Source organism: Neovison vison, chromosome 5, assembly GCF_020171115.1.
Source record: "Neovison vison isolate M4711 chromosome 5, ASM_NN_V1, whole genome shotgun sequence".
NCBI lineage: Eukaryota > Metazoa > Chordata > Mammalia > Carnivora > Mustelidae > Neogale > Neogale vison.
The window spans coordinates 164,744,344-164,768,169 of record NC_058095.1 but is presented as its reverse complement, the minus strand read 5'-3'; the positions used below and the strand labels follow the sequence as shown (position 1 = coordinate 164,768,169).

General features: G+C 57.1%; 1 protein-coding gene across 1 annotated transcript in view; it reads right to left on the bottom strand.

Annotated features, from left to right (window-relative positions):
• Positions 1-23,826, bottom strand: part of COL4A2 (collagen type IV alpha 2 chain) — a 155,537-nt gene that overhangs the window by 45,395 nt on the left and 86,316 nt on the right. Inside the window, exons 5-13 of the mRNA XM_044250093.1 lie at positions 11,260-11,394; positions 11,130-11,174; positions 8,210-8,326; positions 6,660-6,731; positions 6,308-6,343; positions 6,138-6,200; positions 4,731-4,766; positions 2,395-2,436; positions 565-660 (exon numbers count right to left, since the gene is read on the bottom strand). Coding sequence (XP_044106028.1) covers positions 565-660; positions 2,395-2,436; positions 4,731-4,766; positions 6,138-6,200; positions 6,308-6,343; positions 6,660-6,731; positions 8,210-8,326; positions 11,130-11,174; positions 11,260-11,394 — 642 coding nt within the window. The remainder of the gene's footprint in view (positions 1-564; positions 661-2,394; positions 2,437-4,730; positions 4,767-6,137; positions 6,201-6,307; positions 6,344-6,659; positions 6,732-8,209; positions 8,327-11,129; positions 11,175-11,259; positions 11,395-23,826) is intronic.

Genomic DNA, 23,826 nt, shown 5'->3' with positions numbered 1-23,826 from the left:
AATACGAGGCCGGGCATGACCGTCCTCACGGGGTAGCGGGGAGCTCGAACACGCGCGAAGGTCCTGGGCCCATCGGAGCAAGCGAGCCGTGAAGGGGGGTTAAGTTTTACTGAGACCCAAGACTAGACTTGTAATCAGACAAAATGTTAACGGAATATAGAAGTCATAAAACAGACTTTGACGGAAGAACACCCACAACGATGCTCCACGTCCCCGAGAGCCCGAGTGGGTTCCTTCGGCCAAATACAACATTTTGCTCGAATAATTCCATATCCTGGCTTTGAGTTACGCTCTGACCACGGACCTCCGGCTGTAGAGGGACCGGCAGACTCAATACAGCTTTGACACTGTGGGACGAATCCTGGTCTCAAATCTGCCCCAACTTTGCAAGATGGGGGACCAGGCCCGTGTAGCTGGGGGCCGTTCTCAGGCACGAGGTTCCGCTGGATGTGAGCGCTTGCTGGTTTTGTGATTGTTCGTAAAAGGCCAAAGGAAGTTCCTTTTTTTCCTTCTCCTTATCTTAGTCCACCGGGAACCCCGGCCGTTCTGCTGAAGGCTCCTTACCTTATACTGTTCCGGGTGGAACGACTCCTTCGTGGGTCCGACGGCCGGGTGGAAATCCCACACAATCCCGTTGGGGCCCGGCACGCCGATGTCGCCCTGCAAACGGTTAAGCAAAAGTAGTAATCCTTGAATCGGAAAGACGCCATCAGGCGTGAATGAAAGCGCGCACCACCGCAAACGGGTGTTTCTATTTTGCGTATTATTCACAAGCACTACAAGTACAATCAGAGCATAAAATAAAATGATCACGGTGCAAAGCTATTTGGTTCCCTGCATTCACAAACATCTATAATTTACTCCCAAAGTTGTTCACGTTGCTCACAGTCGGGGCTGCCTCTGCTTCCGTGGGGGGGTCTCCTTACAATGAATTTCTGCACAAGGGCTCGATGCCTTCGCATCAGCGGATTACTGTAAGGGTTTCCAAGATTGGGGTCAAGGTATAGGATGTGCCTAAGACATGAAAGGACCACCCCAGTTTCACCACTGGCTCACCAGGTAGGGGTGTTTTTATATTATAAAAAGCAGCATCTTCAATAAGTAAAATATCTCTGGCTTGCTTTAGTTGGCATTTTTGTTGTGAGCAAGAAACACTTTGCCGGCGGTGCACAGACAGCGACGTCTATCAACCTGCAACACCGCCAGACGGGGCTTCTGCACCGTGTGTGGCTTCCCCTCCCAGGAGCTAACTGACACAAAAAGCAGCTTACTGTCTTTTCTTTCATATTTCCACACGTAAACTAAATAATACAACGCTGAGCCCAGAAGTCACATAGGATGGACGGGAGTCAAGGGACAGGATGCACCACCTGCAGAAAGGGGGGCTGGCAGGTGTATCCCGAGAGTCTGCTAACATGACATCTACAAAAATGCCCGGCGCTGCTTGATCACTCCCCCACCCATTACCTGCCAGGGCCTTGAAGTTTTCTTATTAATTCTGAATCAACTCTTTAGAGGTTAGAGGTGTTCACTCATTTCTGTTCTGCCTGACGTACCCACTCTCCCTTCCGCTCAGGGATTTCTTCCCAGACTTTTCTTGTCATATGTCATTGACAATGTCATTGACATCGTCATTGTCTTGTCATACGTCATTGTAAAGGGGTTCACATCTTTATGTGTTTGGATCTTTCAATGTTTTGATTTTTACATTTTTTCTATGGCATTAGCACAAAGAAAAAGTCCTTGCCTTCAGACCTGAGCAGTACTGGGTGCCATCGAATAGCACAGGGGAAAACAAGATGAAAATCTGCAAGCAACGAGGCCACAGAACAAGGGTGTTTCATGGCGGGCGGGAACTCATGCGGTGAACGCAATGGGCCACGTGTTGGTGGAGCTTTGCCTGTTGAGCTTTTCATACATGTGGCCTCAAGTGAGACTCCCGAAGGCCCATGGTTTCTGGTTGTTGGCGGCACAGGGGTTACAGACACCACACGGTCTTCCCGCACGCCGGCGAGCCCGGCCGGGCGCCTGGCCCCTGCACGGGCTCCGTGTTGGCCTCTGGTTCCCACCTCAGCCTGGTGCATCAGCTCAGGGCTCCCTACACTGGGACACCTCGAGGCAATGCCTTTACTTCGTGGGTGCTGCAGACAGCTGAGGTCGCGTCTGCATCGGAAGTCTGGCTGGGGCTGGCCTGTACTACCGGCTTTCACTGTCTTAGCGACCCACTGCTACCACCGGAGCCTTTTCCATAGCCTGAAACTTTACAGCCTGGCACTTTGGGGTGATGCTTTCCGATGCAAATGGCCAGGACAACTGCATGGAAGGCTGTCGTTAAAAAGATTTAGTTCCTCATTGCTAAGCAGGCCTCCACGTTAATCTATTATGTTTCCTTACCTTTTCACCCTTTTCTCCATAAAAGCCAAGTCCTCTGTTGCCCTGAAAAGAGAAATGATTTTTCTAAGTTTTTAAAAGTCATTAATAACAGTGAAATAATTTTCCTTTCTTTTTTTTTTTAAGAAAAAGAAATGGAAGATCTACTTGCAGCATCCTGAGCAATTATCCTTGCAGAATATTCCGGAGTCCCCTCCCCAAAGCTATTTGACTCAAGAGAAAGTGAGTGTCTTCTTTTGCGAGTCCCACATATAGACCACATAGTAAGAGTCCGAGTCTGGGTGTCACAGTATGTGATCGGGAGCAGGCTGGGGTCACGCGGGGGCTGCCGCAAGGGGGACCTCCCAGTGCTTTCCACACACTACCCTGGTTTAGGTCTGAGTGATGGAAACGACGGGGAGCGGAAGCGCGATGGGCTATTCAAACTCACCTGCTTTTAGAAATCTGTGTTTTACACTCAGAGCAAACCCTCAAAAAGAGAGGGCTAATATTTGGGAATATTGAGTTTGTCGTTCAGCCATCCTGAGGATCGGGACGTCGGCTGGGTCGTTGATCCCGCACTTGCCGTACGAGCTAGTGCTCTGCTCGTGACCTCGGACGCCGCGGGTGGCGGGGGCCTGTGTCCCCACACAGTGCGGGGCGGAGCGCAGACCTGCTCCCGGGTCCCGCCGGCTCGTTCCTACACTGTCATCCGCATAGACGACAGTCTCCGAGCGCGTCCGCAGGTCTGGCCTGAGACCCAGGAAGCAGCCGCCTTCCCTCCACCCCCGTGTCCGAGGGTCATGGGTCAGCATCCCTTCTGCCACCGCCTTTTCTCATTTCGGTGAGATAATCCTAATTTCCCAAACACTTCGACCCTTTTCATGATGTTAGGGGATGGGGATTCTCTGGCTTGGGCCCCGACCGACAAGGAGGTAGTAGACTCACGAGGGGGTGGACACGTGTTAGAACAGACTTGACCCGAAGCCCAGGATAAGCCTGACCAGAAGCGGCCCACGCGCTCAGCCAGATTACAGAAATCCTGCTCTGCTCTTCCGCCTGGAAACAGCTCTGCTTCCTCCCCGCAGGGTCTTCACACTCCCGCCGCGACAAAGGATCACGTGGGGCCCTGTCTGGGCTTTCTCTCTGCGGCACCCGCCCGCCCCCTCCCATGCCCAGAGTCTCCAAAAATAATAACAAAGCCTTTAATTAATTTTTGCTTTTTTCTCCTTTCCCACCTGGCCGGGAGCTGAAATCAAAGCCCGGAACGCACCCGGCTAGATCAGAATGCGATTTGCTGGGGCCCCTGCGTCCCTCTGCCCTGTGAGCTCCCTGTCCCAGTCCCCAGGAAGTGACCTGGTGGAGGGCGAGGGCCGTCTGTATTGCAGCCAAGTGGGGATCTGAGGCGACCCCGGGGCTCGGCCGCCCCGTCCTACATCCGCTTCTCTTGGCTCTGGGCCGTTCCCACCCTGCCCGTGGCTGCAAGACCGTGGGGAGCCCGGCGGCGGGGGCAGCAGCCTTAACGAGCTCCAGCCCCAGCCGGAAGCCATGTCAGAGGTGATGGGAGCGGGGGGGTGGGGGCGGCCAAGGTCCCCTGGAGGTCACAGAGATGAGGTTTCCAAGCAGGGGACATGGGAACGTGTGGGCTGGGGGACGTCCTCGGCCTCGCGCAGGCCATGGACGGTCTTTCAGTGTCGGCAAGGGCAGCCCAGCCCTTCGGACGCCTGTCGTGTCTCAATCCCAGACTCCTGCTGCTGGTCTTGGACACTTACGCAGCTCACCCCGGTGACACGGAACCCCAGTCTACAGTTTCTGACAAGCCACCTACTTCCCTGTGCTCCCTCCAACTTCGTAACCTTTCTCTGCTGGCAACAGCACAGCTCTGGGCTCAAGCTTCAACTGAGAATCCCCGACTGTATCCCCACAGGCTGAGGTCCCCCTCGGGTACAGACAGCGGGGCCGCACTGGGGTAAGAAGGATGCCACTGGCTCCCCCACACGGATACAGTCCCTCTTGCCTCTCTTGTGCGGTCACACATGCGGACACGAGCTGTCCCTGCGTCTCTATTCCTAATCCAACGTCCGTCAGGGCGATCTTCACACAACAGCAGGTGTCATGTGATTCGCAAACAAGGAAACATTCGTGGGACCCTCACGCCTACGCCCACCGCTCCAGGGGTCCCTCTGGATTCATCTTTGGCATTTATAACATTAAGTCCTAAACACCTACAAGATCGTTATCACAAAATAAATAAGGCGCTGTTGTCCAACAAGCAGTTCTGGGGTCAGGCAGGGTAAGCACCAGTATGTAAGCCCCACCCCCACCCCACCCCCAGCCCCTCACCCCAGTAACCAACTTACTGGCTGTCCTTTTGGTCCAGGGGGTCCAGGCGGGCCCTGCACAAATACAAAGACATTTACCAACTGTTTTCTTTATCCCAGGACCCAGATAACATCTGCTAGAACGCTCTGGGAAAGCCATCGCCGTGTGTTTAGAAGCCCGTGTGTATAGAGGCTTCGGGTGCATCGTCTGGGCAGGGAGGATGTGCTGGAGGCGGAGGCCGGGTCAGGCCTGGCTCTCAGAACGTGGCGGCGGACCGTGGGCAGCTGTTCTGGGTTTGCGTTCCTTAGTTCAGACTTCTTGACATCACCCGTGTCCTACTGCCACTTGCCCGGACACTTTGCACGGTCCCAGGCCCCATCACCGTGGAGATGGCTTCTCCTGACCTCCTCTGGGGGTCCCCTCGGAACACCGTCTAGCACGTTTTGCTGGTGGGTCTGCAAATGCTTGCGACCAGCATTAAAGGGCAGGCCCAAGCGACCGGGATGAAGGTCTGTTGCGGACATCGCTGTCTTTCCGCAAATCCTTCCGTGTCAACACAACACTTGGGATGAGGCTTAAGAACCTGCAGCTCAGGACAGCTCGGGTTCCCTGAACCATGCAGCTCAGGGCCAGCTCAGGGTACCGCAGGTTCCCCGAAATGTGCACTTAAAGAACACCCCCTCAGTATGCGTGTTGTGAGCAAAGCCGACACCAGTGCGAAGTACGAGGGTAAAGAACCTGGGTCACGTAGCCCTCACCTCCCTGGCTTTCTGCGAGAAGGTCTCTCTCCACCTGGAGGCTGATGTCTCCTAATGTTGTCCGAGGTCCATCTGTCCTACGGCTACACTTCTGGGGGCTGTTTTAGCTCCAGGCCCCAGGGCAGTGGCAGAAGTGGCCTCTCCTTTCCGGTTCTTCCCTTCCCTGCAGCAAGCCCTCCTTCACCCCTGCATTTGTCCTGTGGCCACTCACTCTGTCATTCGAGTGCAAGGGTCAGGAACACCTGTAGACCGCCACTCACGTGGGGCACTGGCGCCATCTCGTTAACTGATGTCTAATACCTCCCTCGCGAAGAGGGCCACGCCAGCGGAGCCCACTACCTCCTTATTCACCTACTGGACTTGGATCTGCTTTCCGCAGGGATGACAGGCCCCTGGCCAGCAGCTGGCTGTGGGGCTAAGAGCTTCTGTGGGACTGGAGGGGCGCCCGGCCAGCGCCAAGTCAAAATGGACATGGTCGGTGCTGACCTGGTGACCATGAATCTCAAGTCCTCTTTCTTCATCCTTAACAGTAGCAAAATGCACACAAAGGATGATGTGTTTTGTCTGGACTCTTTCTAGAGGGACCACAGGCATCCCGGCTGGACGGGAGGCCTCCATCCGCGTGAACACTGGAGAAGCAGCATCTCCAGAGGACGCCTGGACGGTGGTCCAGGAGTGAGGACTTACCGGTCTTCCTGGAGCTCCAACTGGACCCATCTGTCCTATAGGCCCAGGCCGGCCGGGGGGGCCCTAAGGACAGGCAGCAAGAAGAGGCCATTAAGAACGGAAGACTGGTATTCGGAGTCCGAATTCTTACACTTCTGCTTGGAACATCCTCTAAGAAAAACAGAACTTACCTGGAAGCCAACCAAGCCAGGCTCTCCGGGTTCCCCCTGGTTGAGAAGACATAATGGGAAGCGTTCTGGTTTTTAACCAAATCTTTAGCCCTAGTTATATTTTCTCACAACCAGGGACTTGGTAATGTTCCTCCTGCCTGGGGCACCATGACAACGGGAAAGGGGAGCACCCCCAGAGCAACGTGATCTGATGGGACAGCGATGAGTTTCCACCTCATGATGGTGTTTGTGGCTTCGCCTCCCCAGGGAGCCCCCATCCTTGGACCCTCACAACTCAGCCCACTTGGAAACCCTTGTCAGTCAGGAGCTCACCCCAATCACCAGTGTCGCGTCCCGTACCGAGCGAGCTTACCCTGTATCTGTCGCGCTCCACGCTGGACAGGGCATAGGGCTCGCCTTTCTGTCCTTTGGGTCCTTGGGGCCCCTACAGTAGTGCGCACCGGGGACAGAGAGAACGCAGAAACACCCGTTAGCCTTCAGGGAAGCAGTGCTCATCGGGGTGATGAAATATTGACCTTCACGGGCAGTGTCTTTCCTTTATTTATGTTACTCTGAACACAAGCCACTACAATAGGCCACGAAGGTGAGAATCCCACTTTTATATTTACCCAGTAGTGCCTTCCTCCAAAGTTGAAACAGAAATATTTTATAGGACTTGTTATTTTCCAAACACCAACCAAATGCTCAGTAGACATTGTCTTGTCTTTGGCGTGGGGTGCTAAAAATACTAGCACGTATGCCCCGAGGCACCACTTTTGGGAAAGATACTGGGTCATTCCCTAGAGCTGGCATCAGGACAAATGGACGTGGGGTGTGTACGTGTCTTCTGGTGCCTGCGTATAAAATTAGTATTTTAGGGACACCTGGGAGACTCAGTCGGTTGAGCATCTGCCTTCAGCTCAGGTCGTGATCTCAGGGTTCTGGGATCAAACCCATGTTGGGCTCCCTGCTCAGCGGGAAGTCTGTTTCTCCTTCTCCCTCTGCTGCTCCCTGCGTGTGTGTGCATGCTCTTTCTCAAATAAATTAAAATATTTAAAAATCAGTATTTTATAGTAATGGATATATTTATTGATAATGAAGTTTCATGATATTAGAGCGGCCTAGAAAGTGATGATTGTTGTGGAGAAGGTGAATGACACAAAAAGGTCACGGCCGAGGAAGGAGGGCCTTCGAGGCTGGGGCGGGGAGAAACCCACTAGCTTCGCAGGAAACGGCAGTGGGGGGGATGCGTGACGGCTCTTCCCCAGCCTCGGTTCTCCTACCAAGTAAGGTGTTGGCGGGGCCCCGACTTGGCAAGACTTGGAGGGTATGAGGGTCGCAGTACAGTCCTGAAAACCATTTCAAGACTTTTTGCAAAGACCTGAGAACGGATGAAGACGCGACGGTCTTCCGTCAGGAAGAGCTCACTTCCACCTGTCGGGGCTGGAGAGCGCTTGTCACGTCTCGGGATTTTAGGATCTGATGAGGTGATGACTCATGGGGCGTTCTGTCAAGCTTAAGCCTCTGAATCGATCGCTGCTACTCGTGTTACTGTAACTTGACACGCGGCCCAGGGCAGAACGTGCGGACGCCCGTAAGATTGCGTAATATAAAGCGCGCCGATAATTTTCTATTCTGTTTACAGACTGGATAAGGAAATGAAGTTCTTCGGACCCAGGAAAATCATGCCGAGATGCCGGCAGAACATCTCCTTCATCCTGACCACCCGCCGAGGTCGGGGGTGACCTTCCGTGGGGTGCTGGGGGCAGGGCCCCCGTGGGGCCCACAGGGGAAAACCCACCGTCCTTGGAAAGCCTCTCTGTGACCCCTTCCAAAGGGGCCTTCTGGATGGGCCCACGGGAGGCGCCCGCCGCCCTCCAGGCCTCCACCGACGAGGGCCGACGCGTGCACGCGGGTACTCACGGGAGGGCCGTGGAAGCCCGGGGAGCCGGCGGGTCCCTGCTGGCCCACGTCTCCTCTGGTCCCGTTGCAGCCGTCATAGCCGGGTGGCCCTCGGGGGCCGCCTTGGCCGGGGTGTCCCTAGGACGGGAAAAGCAAGTGAGGCTTCCAGCACACACGCCGCGGCTCTCCCACGCGGGGCCGTCAAACGGCTCCGTATCACCCCGTCCTGCTCGCGCCCGCGGGGAAGGGAACCCGGAGTGAGCGGATGAGGGAGATCAGGAAACAGAGGCGCGGGCATGGCTGTGAGCAGGAGAAAGGCCTTCCTGACAAAGTTCTTTTCCCAGGGCGCTGGTGAGGGAGTCCATTGTCGCTGGTCTGCCGGGAGGTCTGTCTGAGCAGGCGCAGGTCACGGCAGACTTAAGAAGTCTAGAAAACATTCTAGAAGCAGCCAGGTCCTGCAAGGACAACAGGGTGCCTCGACCTTTTGTGCCCAACTGAGCTGGGGGGGGGTGGTGAGTCTGTCAGAGCCACATCCCACAGGCGGAAGACGTTCGTGTGGCCCAGAAGGGATTTCACGTGACCGGGACCTGTGCGGAGGGACCGACGTCCCCTCACTTGCTTTCCTGGGGGAACGCTGCTTTCTCGATTTTAAACTTGAACAGAAAGAAGTCAGATGTTCTGAGATGTTGGGGGTGGGGGAGGGAAGGCAACGTGATCCGACGTCTTTCGGATGACTGGAGACCGTCGGCCTGAGTCCGCGGGTGTCCCCCCTGCGTTCGTCTGGCTCCTGGACAAGCAGGGGCTGGGCTGGTAGCCCAGGGTATCTTCCCGCAGCACATGTTCCCACCTACGGTATCTTATTATCCTCTTCAAAATTCTGACTTTCTTGGCAGCAGACCACACGTACATTCTAGAATGATTTTTTTGGAGGCCATGTTGGAAAACTTTTAGATTTACTTTGAGAAATCTGGAACATCTCAAGAGAAAGGGACAAATCCTACATAGGGGGCCTGGACCCTGAATGATGTTAAACATGATGAGGAAACTAGCATTTTCCTTTGGTTGTACGTCCCTTGGCTTTAGATGTCCGAAGCCATTGCTTTCAGGGGTGCCGTCGGATGAGAAGAGACGCCACGGGCTTCCGCTCGGCCCTCTCGGGGGGGCAAGAGAAACCCCGACCACGAAAGCTGGTCCTTCTAACTTGGCAGGAGCCAGTGCGCTCGGGGGTGTCTGCTCACCATGGTGGTGTTCTACTCTTCCTACACGGAGCTCTTCTCCCTCCTCCCTGACTGTCTACTGCTCTTCCTTGCTCTCTGGAGTCCTTTGAAACTGTCTGTTAATCTCACGAGGGTTTGAAATTGTTCTTGGAAGGAAACCCTTAGTGACATTGAGCTGACGTTCCTCTCGGTTCAGTCTCTAATCAGCTACAGCTCGAAGATCTGACTGCATGTCACGTTTCCGCACGGCTCCTGCACGGCTAAAATCAGCCCGGTCCCCCAACGTCACATTCCTGAGCTGCTTTGAGGTGGCAGGTGGCCCTCGGGCTCCCGTGTGTGCCGTCCCTGAGCTCCGCAGCTGGCGAGCGGGGCCGTTTCGAGCAGCCCGGAGAGTCTACAGAAGCCTCGGGTCCACGCACCCTCGAGCCTCCCTCCCTCATGGGATGACACTTTCTAACTTGTAAACTCTTTGCTCCTCATATTAAATGACTACGAAGTGGAAAAACAAACTGAAATATGATTCAGATGAGTTATAATATTTTCCTGTGAGATCACTCTGTTTAAACCCAGATTTCAGCTTCCAGAAGACCAAACGGATGGGCGGCCCAAGGAGCTCAGAGAAGCAGTTTCAAAGTGGGCGACCGGTTTGGGGCATTTGGAAGGAAGACTCTCTCCCCGTTTACCCCCGGAAATCTATGGATTCCTCACGTCCACCGGTTTCTCAAGAGTCTGACTAATGGGGAAGTGGCCTCCCTGCCCAGTCACAGCTGCGTGTTGTGCCTGGTGCGTGTGAGACCCCAGCTAGGGGACGCCCAGGGTCCCCGCCACCCAGGCCTCACGGCCCTGTGCGCGGCTTCCTCTCTCTGCTCCGGGAGCTTCCTTCTCCTAGAAACGAGGCTCAGCTCTGAAGGACAAGCGTGCCCTCTCCGTGACGGCTCTCATGCCCTCCCTCGTTCTCCTACAAGGCAGCGGGCCCGCTGATGCAGGCCCGGGAATGTGTGCACGCGCCTGTGTATGTGTGTGTGCGCGCGTGCTAACACGGTCACATGCGACACGGTGTGTGGAGTAAGGCCTGGACGTGAGCACACAGTTCCCGAAGCAGATGTCCTCGGACGTCGGCAGCAGATGGCCGCGTTGTGATAAACATCTGCACCACGGCTGGGACCCGCGGGAAGCGGACCCTGGGAAACCTCCTCGCGGGTCCGCGTGAATCAGGCTGTGACTCAGGCTGCTCTGTTTATTCCCGTGAGCCGCGAGAAGTAAACTAGGTCAGAACAACACATTTTACTGCATTTGGAGATTTTCTCACGGACGAACCCCGTCTCATCCTCTCGTTCATGTTCGACTTCAGAGAGCTCGGGAACCTGCAGGAAGCCCGGCGGGCCGTCCGCACTCCGTGGGCTCGGCCGCGAGGCTCCGGCTGCAGGTCCCGGCGCGACTCCGAGGCTCGGCTGAGCTCACCTGAGCGACACTCGTGTTTCATTCCGAGACAACGGCTGCGTCGGCAAAGGAGCCTGGACGCCGGAGCCCGTGCGCGGGAGCGTTTACAGAGGAAACGCTGTGCCCGATTCTCCACTGGACTCCAGGGCAGACGGACGCACGTCTAGGCGGCCGGGCTTGGGGGACGCCCAGGGCAGGAGGCCCCGACGGAGACACTTCTGCGAGTCAGAAACCTACTGCTTAGCACCAGCACATTTGAAAACCCAAGCGTACAAAACACTTACGGGAATTCCATCGGCTCCAGGGAATCCAGAAACGCCTCTCGCTCCCTGTCAAGAAGACAGACGGACTTACAGACGGCCGGACGCCCACGGCCCACCGCAAAAGTGGAGGGAGGCCCCGCAGTCACCGTACCACATCTCCTTTCGGTCCTGTGATCCCGGGTGACCCCCGCTCGCCCTTGTCACCTTTGCGGCCCTGCAGTCCTGGGAACCCCTGCAGGCCTGGGGGCCCGGTGTACCCCTGGGGGCCCACTGGCCCGGGCTGGCCCTGCAGAAACAAGAGAGTTCGGTCACGACCGGTCACGACCAACCACGCGCTTCATTCTCAAGGAGACACAACATTCCCAGAACATTCTATGTCCTCTTCCACCCCTGCCACCGTTGGAACAAAGTGATTTTTGGCTAAGAGAAGGCCTAGAGCTGAAAAAGAGAAAAACATGTTAAATGTGAGAAAAAGTCATCCCAGACTAAACTGATGTTCTTGTGAAATGCTAGTATTGGGTTGGGATGAAGGAATCAGCTTACTTGTACTTTTTAGATGAAGTATTTTCAGTTAAAAAGAAAACTCCAAGCCGATTTCTAAGATTTTGTCCGTATCTCACTAGAAGGCCTGTGACAGCGACGAGCTGGGCCCTGCACGGGGCGTCACACGACCCCCAGACGTTCGAGCGATCGGGCATCTCTCCCGTCCGCACACACCACTCGCACGCACGGAGAAGTACGGGTTCCCGGAGCCTGGAGAGCCCTGGGCCCGTAGCCACTGGACATGGACGGTGATTGTCGCAGAAAGACGAAATGCCGAGTGGGCAGCGTCGTGGAAAAGTGGGAGCCCCGAGCCCCGTGCGTGGGAACCGGAGCGCCGCAGCTGCAGGGGCGCACGGGCCATCCCTGCGAGGGCGGAACAGAGCAGGGCCCCGCGGCCGGGCAGCTCCACGCCGGGGGTAAAACTCAAAGCGGCTGAAGGCGGGACGGGAACCCGTACTTGCACCCTCGTGGTCACGGCGGCGTCTTCCACGCCGGGGGCGGAAGCCCAGCAATGGCAGGAGGACGAGGGATGAGCACAGATCACCACGCACACGGCCGAGGGGCGCCGGGCGCTCACCCTGAGCTTCAGCCCCGTCCCGTACCACCCACTCCTTTAGGAGGTGGCGCCCAGATGTGGGGGAAGCGGAGGGGACTTTCTGTGGGGTGGACAGGGGTGAAGACGAAGGCGGGGTTGGTGGGTGCGATCTACCCAAAGCTTGGGACCCCCGCCTCTTCCAACGAAGGGGAGTTTTGGGAAGTCTCCTCAGGGCTCCCTCTGGGTCAGGGTGAGTTCTGTTCTGGAGCCGGCGGGGTCTCTGGGTCCCCTGCACGTGTCCCAGAGGCTCCGGTCAAGGCAGAAATTGCAGAACACCCAGTCCAAGCACAAGCACTGTACACAGTGGCAAAGCCAGGGTGTGCGACGTCTTTGAAGGACACTGTGAATGGGGGCCAGAGCCCCTCATGTGTCCCCACCTCCTCGAGGACGGCTGTGCTGGACCGTGGGCAGCCCGACCTCGGACCCGCATGAATCCTAGGCTCACCCCAGTCTAGCACTCAGGGGCCTCCTCACGCTACCTCTGCTGTAAGTCTGGGGACAAAACAGGCTTTGACTGGATCCTTACGGGTCCCCCGGAGTGCTCAGCCCTGTCGCGTCTGCGGCCATTCGACAGTCACCGTCTTGTGACGACGCAGTCCGCCCCTGACCTTCCAAGGCCCCAGTCACGGGGAGGCGTGGAGCTCGTCAGCACTGACCCCAGCAGCCTTTGCGGGATGAAGTGCTGATCACTCACACCGTCACGGTGACTGTCTGCAAACTTCATGTCCGGCCGGGCAGGTCACTGGTCGGGGCACCCCCGTCAACCAGAGCGGAAGGCGGGCGTCTCCAAGACGAAAACCCACGTCCTCCTTGTGCGCTTGTTAACCTTTTCCTCGATTCCCTCGCCGGGAAGCGGGAGAGCGACCTCATGTACTCGCTTTCCTGCCATTGTCACTGGACTTCTCTTTAGCCTTTGTTTTTGGAATGGGAAGTCTGGCTTTGGGAATAAAACCCGTCTTTCCGGCTGTCCCCGTGCCGTTCCCATAAAACCAGCCGATTCACAGTGGCTCCCGGCACATTCGCAGCGTTCTCTACCCATCCGCGCTGTCTGGTTCTAAAACATTTCCGCCGCCCCAAAGGCGACTCTGTACCCACCGAGCAGGCACTCCCGCTGCCCCCCCTCCAGCGCCTGGTCCCCAGCTAGAGTGGCACCTGCTCTCAGTGTCGACGGGATCTGCCCTGTCTGGGAACATCCAGTATACAGAGTCCTAGGTCAGGGGGCGGTCTTTGGTGCCCGGCTTGCTCCCCTTCACAGCACCTTCCTGAGGTTCTCGTGTGGGAGCACCTCCCAGGGCTGCGTTCACGTCCATGGCTGAAAACATTCAGTGGACGGACGACCACGACCCGTCCACTCGTCCGCTGATGGACACGGAGGGTGTCTGCCCCCAGGGGCTGCTGTGGACAGTGCCACGGGGGGCACACGCAGCTGTCTCTGTGAGCACCTGTTCTCTGCTCCTCGGGGCATAAACTCAGGAAGGGAACTGCTGGTCTTCTGGCAATTCTGTTCAACTTCTGGAGCCGCCGCCACGCCGTCCTCCACAGCGGCCGTGCCAGTGGCATTCCCGGCAGCAGGGTGTGAGGGTTCCAGATTTCTCCGCGTCCTTGTTGGCACTTGTTATTTTCTACGTTTTAAAATTCTAGCCATCACAGTGGGCGTGAAGACGGCGTCACTCCGAAGCCATGATGCGGCGTCTCAGAGATGGAGCATTTCACAAATTCCAATCGGCTTCCGCCCTGGGGAAGGGCCAGGGAGAGTCTGGAGAGACTCTGAATTAGACCTTGGTCCTGGGGGACTGGACGCTCGCCCTCGCCCACAGGACACGCCCTGCGAGGCTGCGGCTAAACAGGCATTGACGTCAAGGTCAAGGACCTCGCTGTGCATGTTTCAGTCGTCAGGCCCGAGAGCTCCCTGAGGACATCCTGCCTGCCAGGGCACCCCGTGTGTTTATCAAGACCGGCCAGAATGACCAGGGAATGAAAAGGATCTTCCTTTCTGCTAATGACCATCCACCCCCACACTTACTGGAAAAGTCATGGTCAGAAACCCTATTTCCCTCTCTTCCCTTCCTTCTGCTGGAGGTGATGTTAGAAATCACCCCAGAAAGAGGAGGACTCTAGTTTGAATGACTTTGTGCAAATCTCCCGAGATTCTTGCAATCTACTTGATAAAAACATTTCCACAAAACACTTAAGAGCCAGCAGACAGGGTGGAAAGGGGTGACTGTGTGCCGTGACCCCCGCCCGCTCATCTGATTCACATCCGTGTGCTGCTTGCTGGGAAACGGGACGAAGATATGTGCCATTTAATGAGGTATCGTTGGGATGCAGACCTGTTGAGGCTTAGAAAACTGCTGATCTCACTTTACCCCCACGCCAAACGCATGACCGGCCATCGCCCCCGCTTGAGACGAGACAACAGGGGCTCAGGAGGGTCCGGCACAAAGAGCCCAGAATCACGCAGCCAGGTCCGGGCGCGGGCGATCCCCGCGTCACCCAGCTGCCACTCTACACTGCGAGCGGCACCAGCACCTCTGGGAACCGCGAGACATGCAGAGTCCCAGGCCCAGCCAGAACGTCCGGGGCTGCGGGGACCATGACCCCCAGGAGGTCACTCTGTGCGGTCAAGTGTGCGGATCACTGACGACACCCTCCTCCTTCTGACATTCCTACAGGGGGACTGGTATTTTTTCAGACGTCTCAAGTGTGAAGTTGGATCTTAGAAGAAAAGTTGAACTTCCTGCATCAGGCAGAGGAAAATGTCCTATTTTTGTGTTAAGGACTCCTTCCAATGCAATCTTCTCGGTTTCATGCTGCGGGGCTCTCTGCCACAGGCCAGAATAAACACTGGCCCCGGGGAGGATGGGGGGCTGCTCCTTGCCTCCCCCTTCTTGAAACCCCTACGGGAGTATGCGTGGGATCCGGGGTCAGCCTGGAAGCCAAAGTCTGCAGAGACGGCGAGAAGGAGTCCAGACTTGAATCCGCATTGCTTAAATACCACGGCTGCGGCCGGGAGGCCCTTCAAGCCCTGAGACACTTACGAAGCTTTCCTGTATGGGGTGTTCACCCCTGAGAAAAGGTACAACGTCCTCAGCCACGGGGACACGCGGGACGGCTCGGGACTGACGGACCGCGGGGGGCCCGTGGGGCCTCCCACACTCACGCAACCCCAGGGGGTGCCTGTTTCCATCCATGGCTCACGAGCCTTTCCTTTCGCGGTGGGGAGGAGGGCGAAAAGAGCTCCCTTCATCAAGGACGGACAAAGAGGAACGTTTCCAAGGATAAAACTGCTTCCCTGCACATCAGGATTTTAAATTTACAGTATTTTCCTGACGGCCCAAGAATAAACTCTTCAGGACTTATGGGCCAACATGTGAATACTAGGAAATCCCTTCTCTTTCTGAAGTCGGCTCTTCCTGCCTCGCCTTTTATGGGCAGCGGCCCCCGCAGACACCCCACATCCTCTCCAGTCCCCTGGGCGGCCCTCCCTTCCTCGGCTGTTGGCAGTGCGTCCCAGGCCTTCCCGGCCCTTCCGATGCTGCCCTTCTTGGACACCCTCTGGGGATTCCAGCCCAAGGCCCAGCTCATTAGAAAATACGTAAAACGGCCCAGAAGTTGGGAACGACTACTTCTGTAGGATCCAAAAAACTAACTCCTTCCCTAAAACTTAGAATTAGCCCCTGTTCTCAGGGGTAATCATGATCACTTGTGAGCAGCTGTTTGAGGCCCCAGCAGGATGGATGAACACATAACCCAAGCCGATGGTAATGTGGAAATATTTGCACAGTCCCTAACCTCTACAACCAGCTAAGAACGGGCAGCTGTCTAATCCATGCAAAGCACACAGAGCTCATGTTAAATTTGCCACCTTTCGTCTATAGCTTCTTATTTCATATAAGAGAACACCAGCCCTACCCCGAATGCTATTCCAAATTAAGGATCCCACCTATTTGGGGTAGAATTATATCGGCCTTGGACTTCCTGCTCTCCAGAATTATTTGGCACAGACCGTAGCAGTAACATCTATGCGAAGGGAACACATCAGCACGAGGGGAAACAGACCCTGACCTTCACCTTGCTCTTCGTACAAGCGTGGGGTCAACATGGGTGGTAGGCTTGAATCTGAGCTAAAACCCTCCTGTTTCTAAAGGACAACACAGGGAAGAGTCTTCATGACTTCGGGTTAGCCAAACATTTCTAGATGTGACGCGAAGATCATGAACCACATAAGAAAAAAGTTGAAACTACTGAAAGGTCTGATCTTAAAGATACTGTCAAAGAAAAAGGAGCAGGCGGCAGGCACGGGGCGTATTTCTGATAAATGATTTTTATCCAGAATACAGATAGGATGCCCAGACATCAAGAATCAGAGACACCCCAAATGAGATCTGAACAGATGCTTGCTCAGAGGAGGGGAACAGATGGAAACCAGGCGCACGGAAGCCAGTCTGTGCCGCTGGCCACTGACGAGGTTCCCAGTAAGGATGCCGGCTGCCCTGGGGCAGTGAGTCCCACAGGCAGACTGCCCCTGGGTCCTGGGGAGGCCGCGGAGAGCCCCGCTGGTGCGGATACAGAATGAGGCAGCCTCTCCGGAAATGTGTGGCCATTTCTTATAAAGTCAAACGTGTGCTCACCATAAGACCTGTTGGTAAATGCTCACAGGGGCTCGATTTATTTTAGCTAAACCCCAGAAACCAATCTGAATGTCCAATGGCCGACAGGGGGACCAACTGGTACGTTCATACAGTGGAACACTACTTAGCCTTTTTCCTAAGAAGGCAAAACCGGGCACAGGGAACGGAGCAGTGGTGGCGGGGGGTGGGGGCGGAGGGAGGGAACAGACCTGGTTTACACCCCGACTCGGGGGGTTGATACACCTGTACTCATCTCTCCGTATTCACTGAATTGCACGAGAAAGCTGTCTGGATAAAAGCAGCCTAAAAACAAAGGAACACACAGAAAGTCTTGTCCAAAGGCACAGTTTCCAGAAGACGAGGCCTGAGGTCCACAGGTATATTGAATTCGACTGAGTCCTCCTGCACGTCCTTGTATGAGTGACTTGATGAGACAGATAATGTTCCATAAAGGAAGAAGAGCGAAGACTTTAAAAATGTCTTATTAAAAACACGAAGCCCCGAGCTTTTAAAAAAATGTCTGCCAGGGAAATGAAAAACCTCAAACCAAAAAACAAAGCCACAGAAATGGAGGTCTCATCTGGAGCCCGGCCTGCGGGGCGTGAGGCGGACAGGAAGGGGAGCCGTCCCGCGCTCAGCCCGCCAGGGCACAGAGCCCGACCGGGTCCGGACCGACCCAGATTCAGGAACCAAAGACAGGTCCAGGGTGTCCCTAGCCCTCAGGAGGCTCCGTCTTCATAGAGATCAGAACCAGACGGGTCGCCTGTGCTTGTGAGATGCTGCTCTACACCTTACCCCAAATGATCTGACTTGGACGGACTCACGCTGTAGGAGGGAAACAGTGGATCCCCTCGTCTCCTACCCCCAGCAGCGGGACGTCTGGAAACTCTGCTCCTTCTACAAACAGGCAGCTCGTGGGCCATGGCGCCCAACGGTGTCTGCCCCAGCGCGAGGCCAGACTTTTACAGTCTGGATGGGATTCTGTCTGGCGTGTGCTGGAGACGCTGATCTTCTGGGAAAGCCTACGCTGGCCCCCAGCGATAAATACATCTTGTTCATCGAAACGGGGTCGTTTGCCCAACACACCGACGTGACTTCCCAAGGCTCCTGTCCTCCGAGAAGACTCGGACTGGGGTGTGGATGAGCAAGGGCCTGGCGAGCACAGATGGCAGCGGAGGAGGGGCTGGAAGGCAGACTCTGGGCCCGTGGCCTCCCGCGGCCAGGAGACGTTCTCACTGAGCGCTGCGGCACAGAACACCGTGCCAGTGCCCAGAACGTCCCCATCCAGCGGCCTTCCCGGCCTCACGAGTTCACGACACCCGGGCTCCCGTCTACACGTACGTATCCGGACGCGACAGTCAGAATACGCAGCAATCCGGGAGTGAACGCCAAATCCCGCGACCACAGGTGACGGCCGCCCCCATGCACGGCCTCGGCGGCAGACCCTTCACTGCCACGTGTCACCTGGCCTGGTGGTCCCTCGCTGGTCTCCCGTGATCACCCTCCTAGGTCTGGCTTGAGGGCGACGGACCTCGCGGAAGGCCCTGCGAGCTTCTGTCCGCCCTGCGACTGGGAACAGGCCCGGGCTCGCTGCCTGCAGACGGGGCAGCCACGGGAAGGACCCGTGTGCGGGGCTCCAGGCGCCGGACTCCCCACCCCGGTGACCGCCCCGGGGGGAGGGCGCGCCAAGCGGCTTTCTGTTGTCCGGCGCCCAGTCCAGGATTGGAACCCGCAGCTGTAGCCACTCTGCATTTAGACGAAACACACTCCCGTGAAAGAAAACGGTTCTTGAGGCTGAGCCCGTCTGACATGAAAAAAAATCTGGCCAACAAAGGGAAAAAGGTTAAGAGTCAGGGAGGGTTTCAGCGTGGCTGTGGAGCACAGATTCTTTTTTTCCTGTTCATCCTTACTTGAAATGTTCCCGAATAGGGCAAATCTGAGACAGCGCTGCACGTTTTCTGTCATCGCAAGAGGGGGCTGCCTCCCCTCCCTCCTCCTCCTCCTTCCCCGGCTTCAGCCTACTGATCTGTTATTCTGTCCTCATGAAAGCCATTTCCCATTTCCTTCCTGAAAGACTCTGCTTGTACGTTTAAGGATGACCTGTGGCTCCGGGGCAAGGCCGTGTGGGTCCTGCGGCCCCTCCCAGCCTCGGGCGGTCACGGCTGCCCCTCCAGGCTCAGTTCCGTCTCTTCCAGAACATCGAGCAGGTTCGTGGGGTCCCCCCCATGTCCTGCAGCGAGCCCGGCTTCTCCCACCCACACAACGTGCTGGTGGCTCGCCCGCCCTGCTGCGGGTGTGCACGTGGCTCCCTCCGGTCACCGAGGGGCGTTCTGTGCCAGACCACGACCACGACGTGTTCCCCTGTCCCCTCGCTGCGGGATCTCGGAACTGCCCCTGGTTTTGGTGCACGGGGACTGGGCTCCTATAAATACTCCGGGACGGTGTCTCCATGAGGACACGTTTTTGTCAATTCCCAAGGATGGGATTACCGGGTCAGATGGTAAGAGTCTGCTTAACTCGACCAGCAAGAGCAGAACCGTCTTCCTGACTGGCCGGAGCAGTCCGGCAGCGCGGCTCAGACGCAGGGACTCTGAGGGGGAACGGTGCGGCTGTGGGTGGCCGCAAACCTCCGCAGGGATGGGGCGAGAGGGGGAAGGGAAAATGTTTCTGCCGCGCGGAGACTCAAGAGAAGCTCAGCGCCACACGTGTCCCCTGGGGCATGGATTTCATTCTATTTTGGGTAAAAAAATGTTCCCTTCTCCGATACTGTACAAAGTGCCTGTCGGCCTTCGTGGTCCGGGAGCATCGGCCTCCCCTTCTAGAAGACTCTACTGGGCAGGGACAGTCATTTCCGAATAGAGCAGCATCACGTCACGTTTCAGCCGTCTCTTCCCCCCGGCCACCGCCGACAGCTTTTGGAGGCTTCTCCAAGTATCCGACTTGGAAGGCCCCGGCGGGGGCATCGGGGGCTGGTCCTCAGCCCTCACCACCTCTGCTGGAGCTCGCCAGCCAGGTGGGTGCTCCAGCCGCCCCAGACCCACTGCCCTCAGGATCCCGGGTGACATGGGTTTCCTTTGGAGCCAGAGAAAATCACCCCAGGATGGGTCTCGGCTCCAGGACGGGTCTTGGCTGGCTGCCAAAGTGTCAATGAAAGGAAGTCTCACACCTCAAGTAGTTCTGGTCCAGCAGTTCTGGGGTGGAGGGAAGGGCCTGGAAGCCCTTGCTCTTGACAAGGTCCCCGAGACCACGCGGACGCATCACCAGGTTTGGGAGCCAGGGGACAAATCTCATCTCAGGATGGGAGTGGGGACAGTTTGGGGAGGCAAAAGGTCTTACCCGCAGCTCTGCGGACCCTCCGCCCAGGACCACTTCACGGCGTCCTTCTGATGGTGCCCCCCGTGCTCGTTTGGCCATGGGGGACCCCCACCACCGAGCCTCTCTCCCGCGGTTTGGCTGTGGCCGGGGGACCCCCACTCTCATTTTAAAACCCAAGGGTGGCTCCCTTGGCCCCAGCAGAGAGGACTGTGCGGACCTTCAAGGTGGATGGGACCTGGAGCCCAGCACGCCTCCCTGAGGCCCGGTAGGCCCAGAAGCCGGCGGCTTTCTCCAACTGGTCACGTGTGTCCCACGGGCGGGGCTCCTGCGTGAGGAGCTGTGCAGGACACACTCCCTGCCGAGGGGCATGACCAACATTCCCAGCACCAACGCCCTTTACCCAGGGGTGCTCGGACGAGATCTACCTTCAGACCCTGTTGCGACCGTTAGGATGAGTTCATGATTTCTGGGGCACTGCCAATGCCCAGCGCCAGGAGGTGACACAGTGGGGGGCTCGCATGCTTGGGTTCTGTCTGCCGGGGACCCCATGGGGTCACCTCGGACGTCCGATCCCTGCCTCACTCCACAGCGGCCCCGCGGGATTGCTGAGTGTGGGTCCCGGCAGGTGAGCTGGCTCTACCTGTCCGTCGGGTCAGGGAGACTGTTTCCCGAGAGACCCTCCAGACTTTTGGAAGGAGCCCCGGTCCTACCAGAACTGTAGGATCAGATAAAGAAAAACCATCTGTTCAAGTCAAGAGCCAGGAAGCAGGGCCAGGGCTCCCTCCTCCAGGGCTCCCGTTCCCGTCATATCTGCACCAAGCCGTCTGAGGACAGCGGTGGGTGATGCACGAACACGCTCCAACTGCTCAGCACAAAAACGGTGACTCAGGGGGAAAGGTGACGGAGGAAAGGGCTGAGTTTGCCAACCCGGGTCTGTGAAAAGCTGTAAAAGGAAGATTTTTCGACGCGTCCTGAACGTTTCTGTTTTAGGATAAAAACTGAACTCTCCATCCATAGAAGACACAGTCTCACGGCCTTTTACAGTCCTGGGGCCAAGGGAGGCGGGCGGGAACGCCTTGCAGTTCCCGCGGCCGACGCCGGGTGGCAGTGGGCTGCAGGCCCCGCCCCGCGCCAGACCTCGGAGTTGCTCCCAGATTTGGAGACGGGTTTGGGTTACCATGACCCCCTCCCTGGAACAGAGGGCAGCTCCCTCATCTGTTACGGCGCGCGAACCTCCCATGGGGAACATTCTAATGAAAATTTTCACGGCAGGATTCCAGCGGTGTCTACAGAGCACGTCACATTCCGCTCTTCTCTTCCCGGGGCGGCTGGGCTAACAGTAACTCATTATTTCGTAATTCCCTTCCCCGCGGGCTTGCCCAGAGGAAGGTGCTCTAAGTTGGTGCAGACATGGGAGGACCCGGGGGCAGAGCTCCCTGTGTGGGCCCGAGTCAGGACAGCAGCCCACGTTTCCGGAGCAGAGAGCATCAACGGTGGGGAGACCCCGGCAGAGGGGTTCAATGCCCGCAACGCCTCTGTGGGGCACGTACTGTTCCCACATCCATTCTGGGGGTGCGGCTGGGGCACAGGGCGGGCGGGCTGCTCCGCGGGCTTCTCAGAGCCGTGCGGGGGCCTGTCGCTGTCCCTCTGAGCGCTGCTCAAGGAACCGACACAACGCTGCCCCCCCGGAACATGTCTCCTTCGCACGAGGCTGCGCGCAAGCCAGAAGCCACGGACACACGGACAGAAACAGCGGATGGACGCCTGGGGTTCACGGCGACCCAACCGAACACAGCCAGTCCCACCCTGGGTGAGGGTCCAAGGGCTTCTTCTCCGCTGTGCTGCTCGCTCCAACGCGGCTGTTTGACTGCGGCCATTTCACGGATCATAAATCCCCCTCCTGCTAGAGAGTGACCCGGGCAGAAAGAGAAGGTGAAACTCAAACAAGTCACTTCTGTTACTTTTTAGCAACTCTGGTCAGAAGGTATGCAAGGGGGGCTGGGGGCTGCAGGCCGACGGGCGGAAGCATCAGGACACCTGCGGGGCGGGGGTGCGGAACAGACGGATCCCCTGCCTGCACGGTCTCCGTGTCCAGGGACATTCCAAGTCCGCTGCTGGGGGCAGAGCGCGCCCGCGGACTTCTCAACGGGGGAGGAGGGTCTCTGTGGCACAAAAACTGAATGGTCAGGCATTGCCCCGACAAAGGCTTAGCTGGGTCTTCGAGAGCAAGTTTTCAGACACAGGGAAGTTGCTGGAAAGTCAAGCGAGCCCCTCCTTCTCGGAGAGAAGGCCATTGTGGCCAGGAAGACTGGCTGACCTCCTGGAGCCCGAGCCAGGACAGCAGGCCACATAACGCCACCACCATTTCTGCCGATGGCCGGGCTCCCCCGGGGCGGGGGAGGCCGTGGCAGGGCTGGCGGCTACTTGGTTAAGAACCAAGTGGGAAGGTGTGACCGTGCTTCCGGTCGGATGCTGCAGACATCAGGAGAGAGGAGGGTAGCCATTTCCGAGAGCAGGCGTGAGAGAAAGGGAACCCTTGAAGATGGACGAGGTGCTGAAGGAGACGTGGGCCGGGGCTCCCGACCGGCGGCGTCCGGGGAGAGAGGGCCCTGACGTCAGCACCAGAGGCAGAAGTCTACACGCGGGGCGGGCGGCGGCTTCCACGTTCCCTAACCCCACGGGGCTGTGCACGCCTGTAGCGGTCCACCAACGGCCGGGTTACTCGTGTGGGCGCTGGAAGACCCCATGGGACGTCAGACGTTCCGTGGGGACCAGACACACCTCTGTCTGTGGACACGTGGAATGACAGGCCTGGGAACAGCTCCCAGAGAAAGACGTCACCTGCTTCGGGGCCTGAGCCATCCGGGCCAGGTCACGTGGCTAGCGGTGGGGCACGGCCAGGCCATGCGAGTGCACCAACTTCTCACCCTGCAGGCTGCCCCTGAGCCGCGCGCTGGGGAAGGTTCGATGGCAGACAATAAAGCAGCCCGAAGTTCAGCCTTCCTTCCTTCTTTCCATCTTTAAAAGTATCGGGTATTTTGGAAATGACTCTACAAAGTGTCTTTGCCAAGATGTTAAAAGCAATAACCCCTTGTGCCCCTATCAGGGTTCTGGAGCTCCTGGCCCGTCAGAGCCACGGGACGGCACCTGCCCCCGCCGCAGGGTGCTTGCCTGAGCCCAAGGTCAGAGCCCGCGGCGCTCAGTTCCGCCATCCCGGGGCTGGTGCTCACGGCGTGGGGGATGCTGCCGATGGCCATCGGGACATGCTGGACTGTCCGGCCTACAGTGTTATTTGGACGGACATTGAACACACATCCGCAATTAAAACAAAGAACAACAAACCACGAGAAACTGATCTTTTTTCAGTCTGGTGGAAAGATAATGGATGGCTCATTTGTCCCGACACAAAACCCAGGGTCCGGGGCGGGAGGAAACCAAATGACATTCACAGCCATTCCAGAGATGTGACTCAGCCGGTGCTGTGCTCTCAGGACACGGGCCAACGGCCTCCAGAATGTTCATTCTTCTCAAAGGCATTTGTTAAAAAGAAAAAAAAAAAGCAATTTTCCTCCACAAAATGGAAGGCAACAATGCAGTGCAGCTCCATATTCAAGGGCACCGCTTGCCTGGGCTG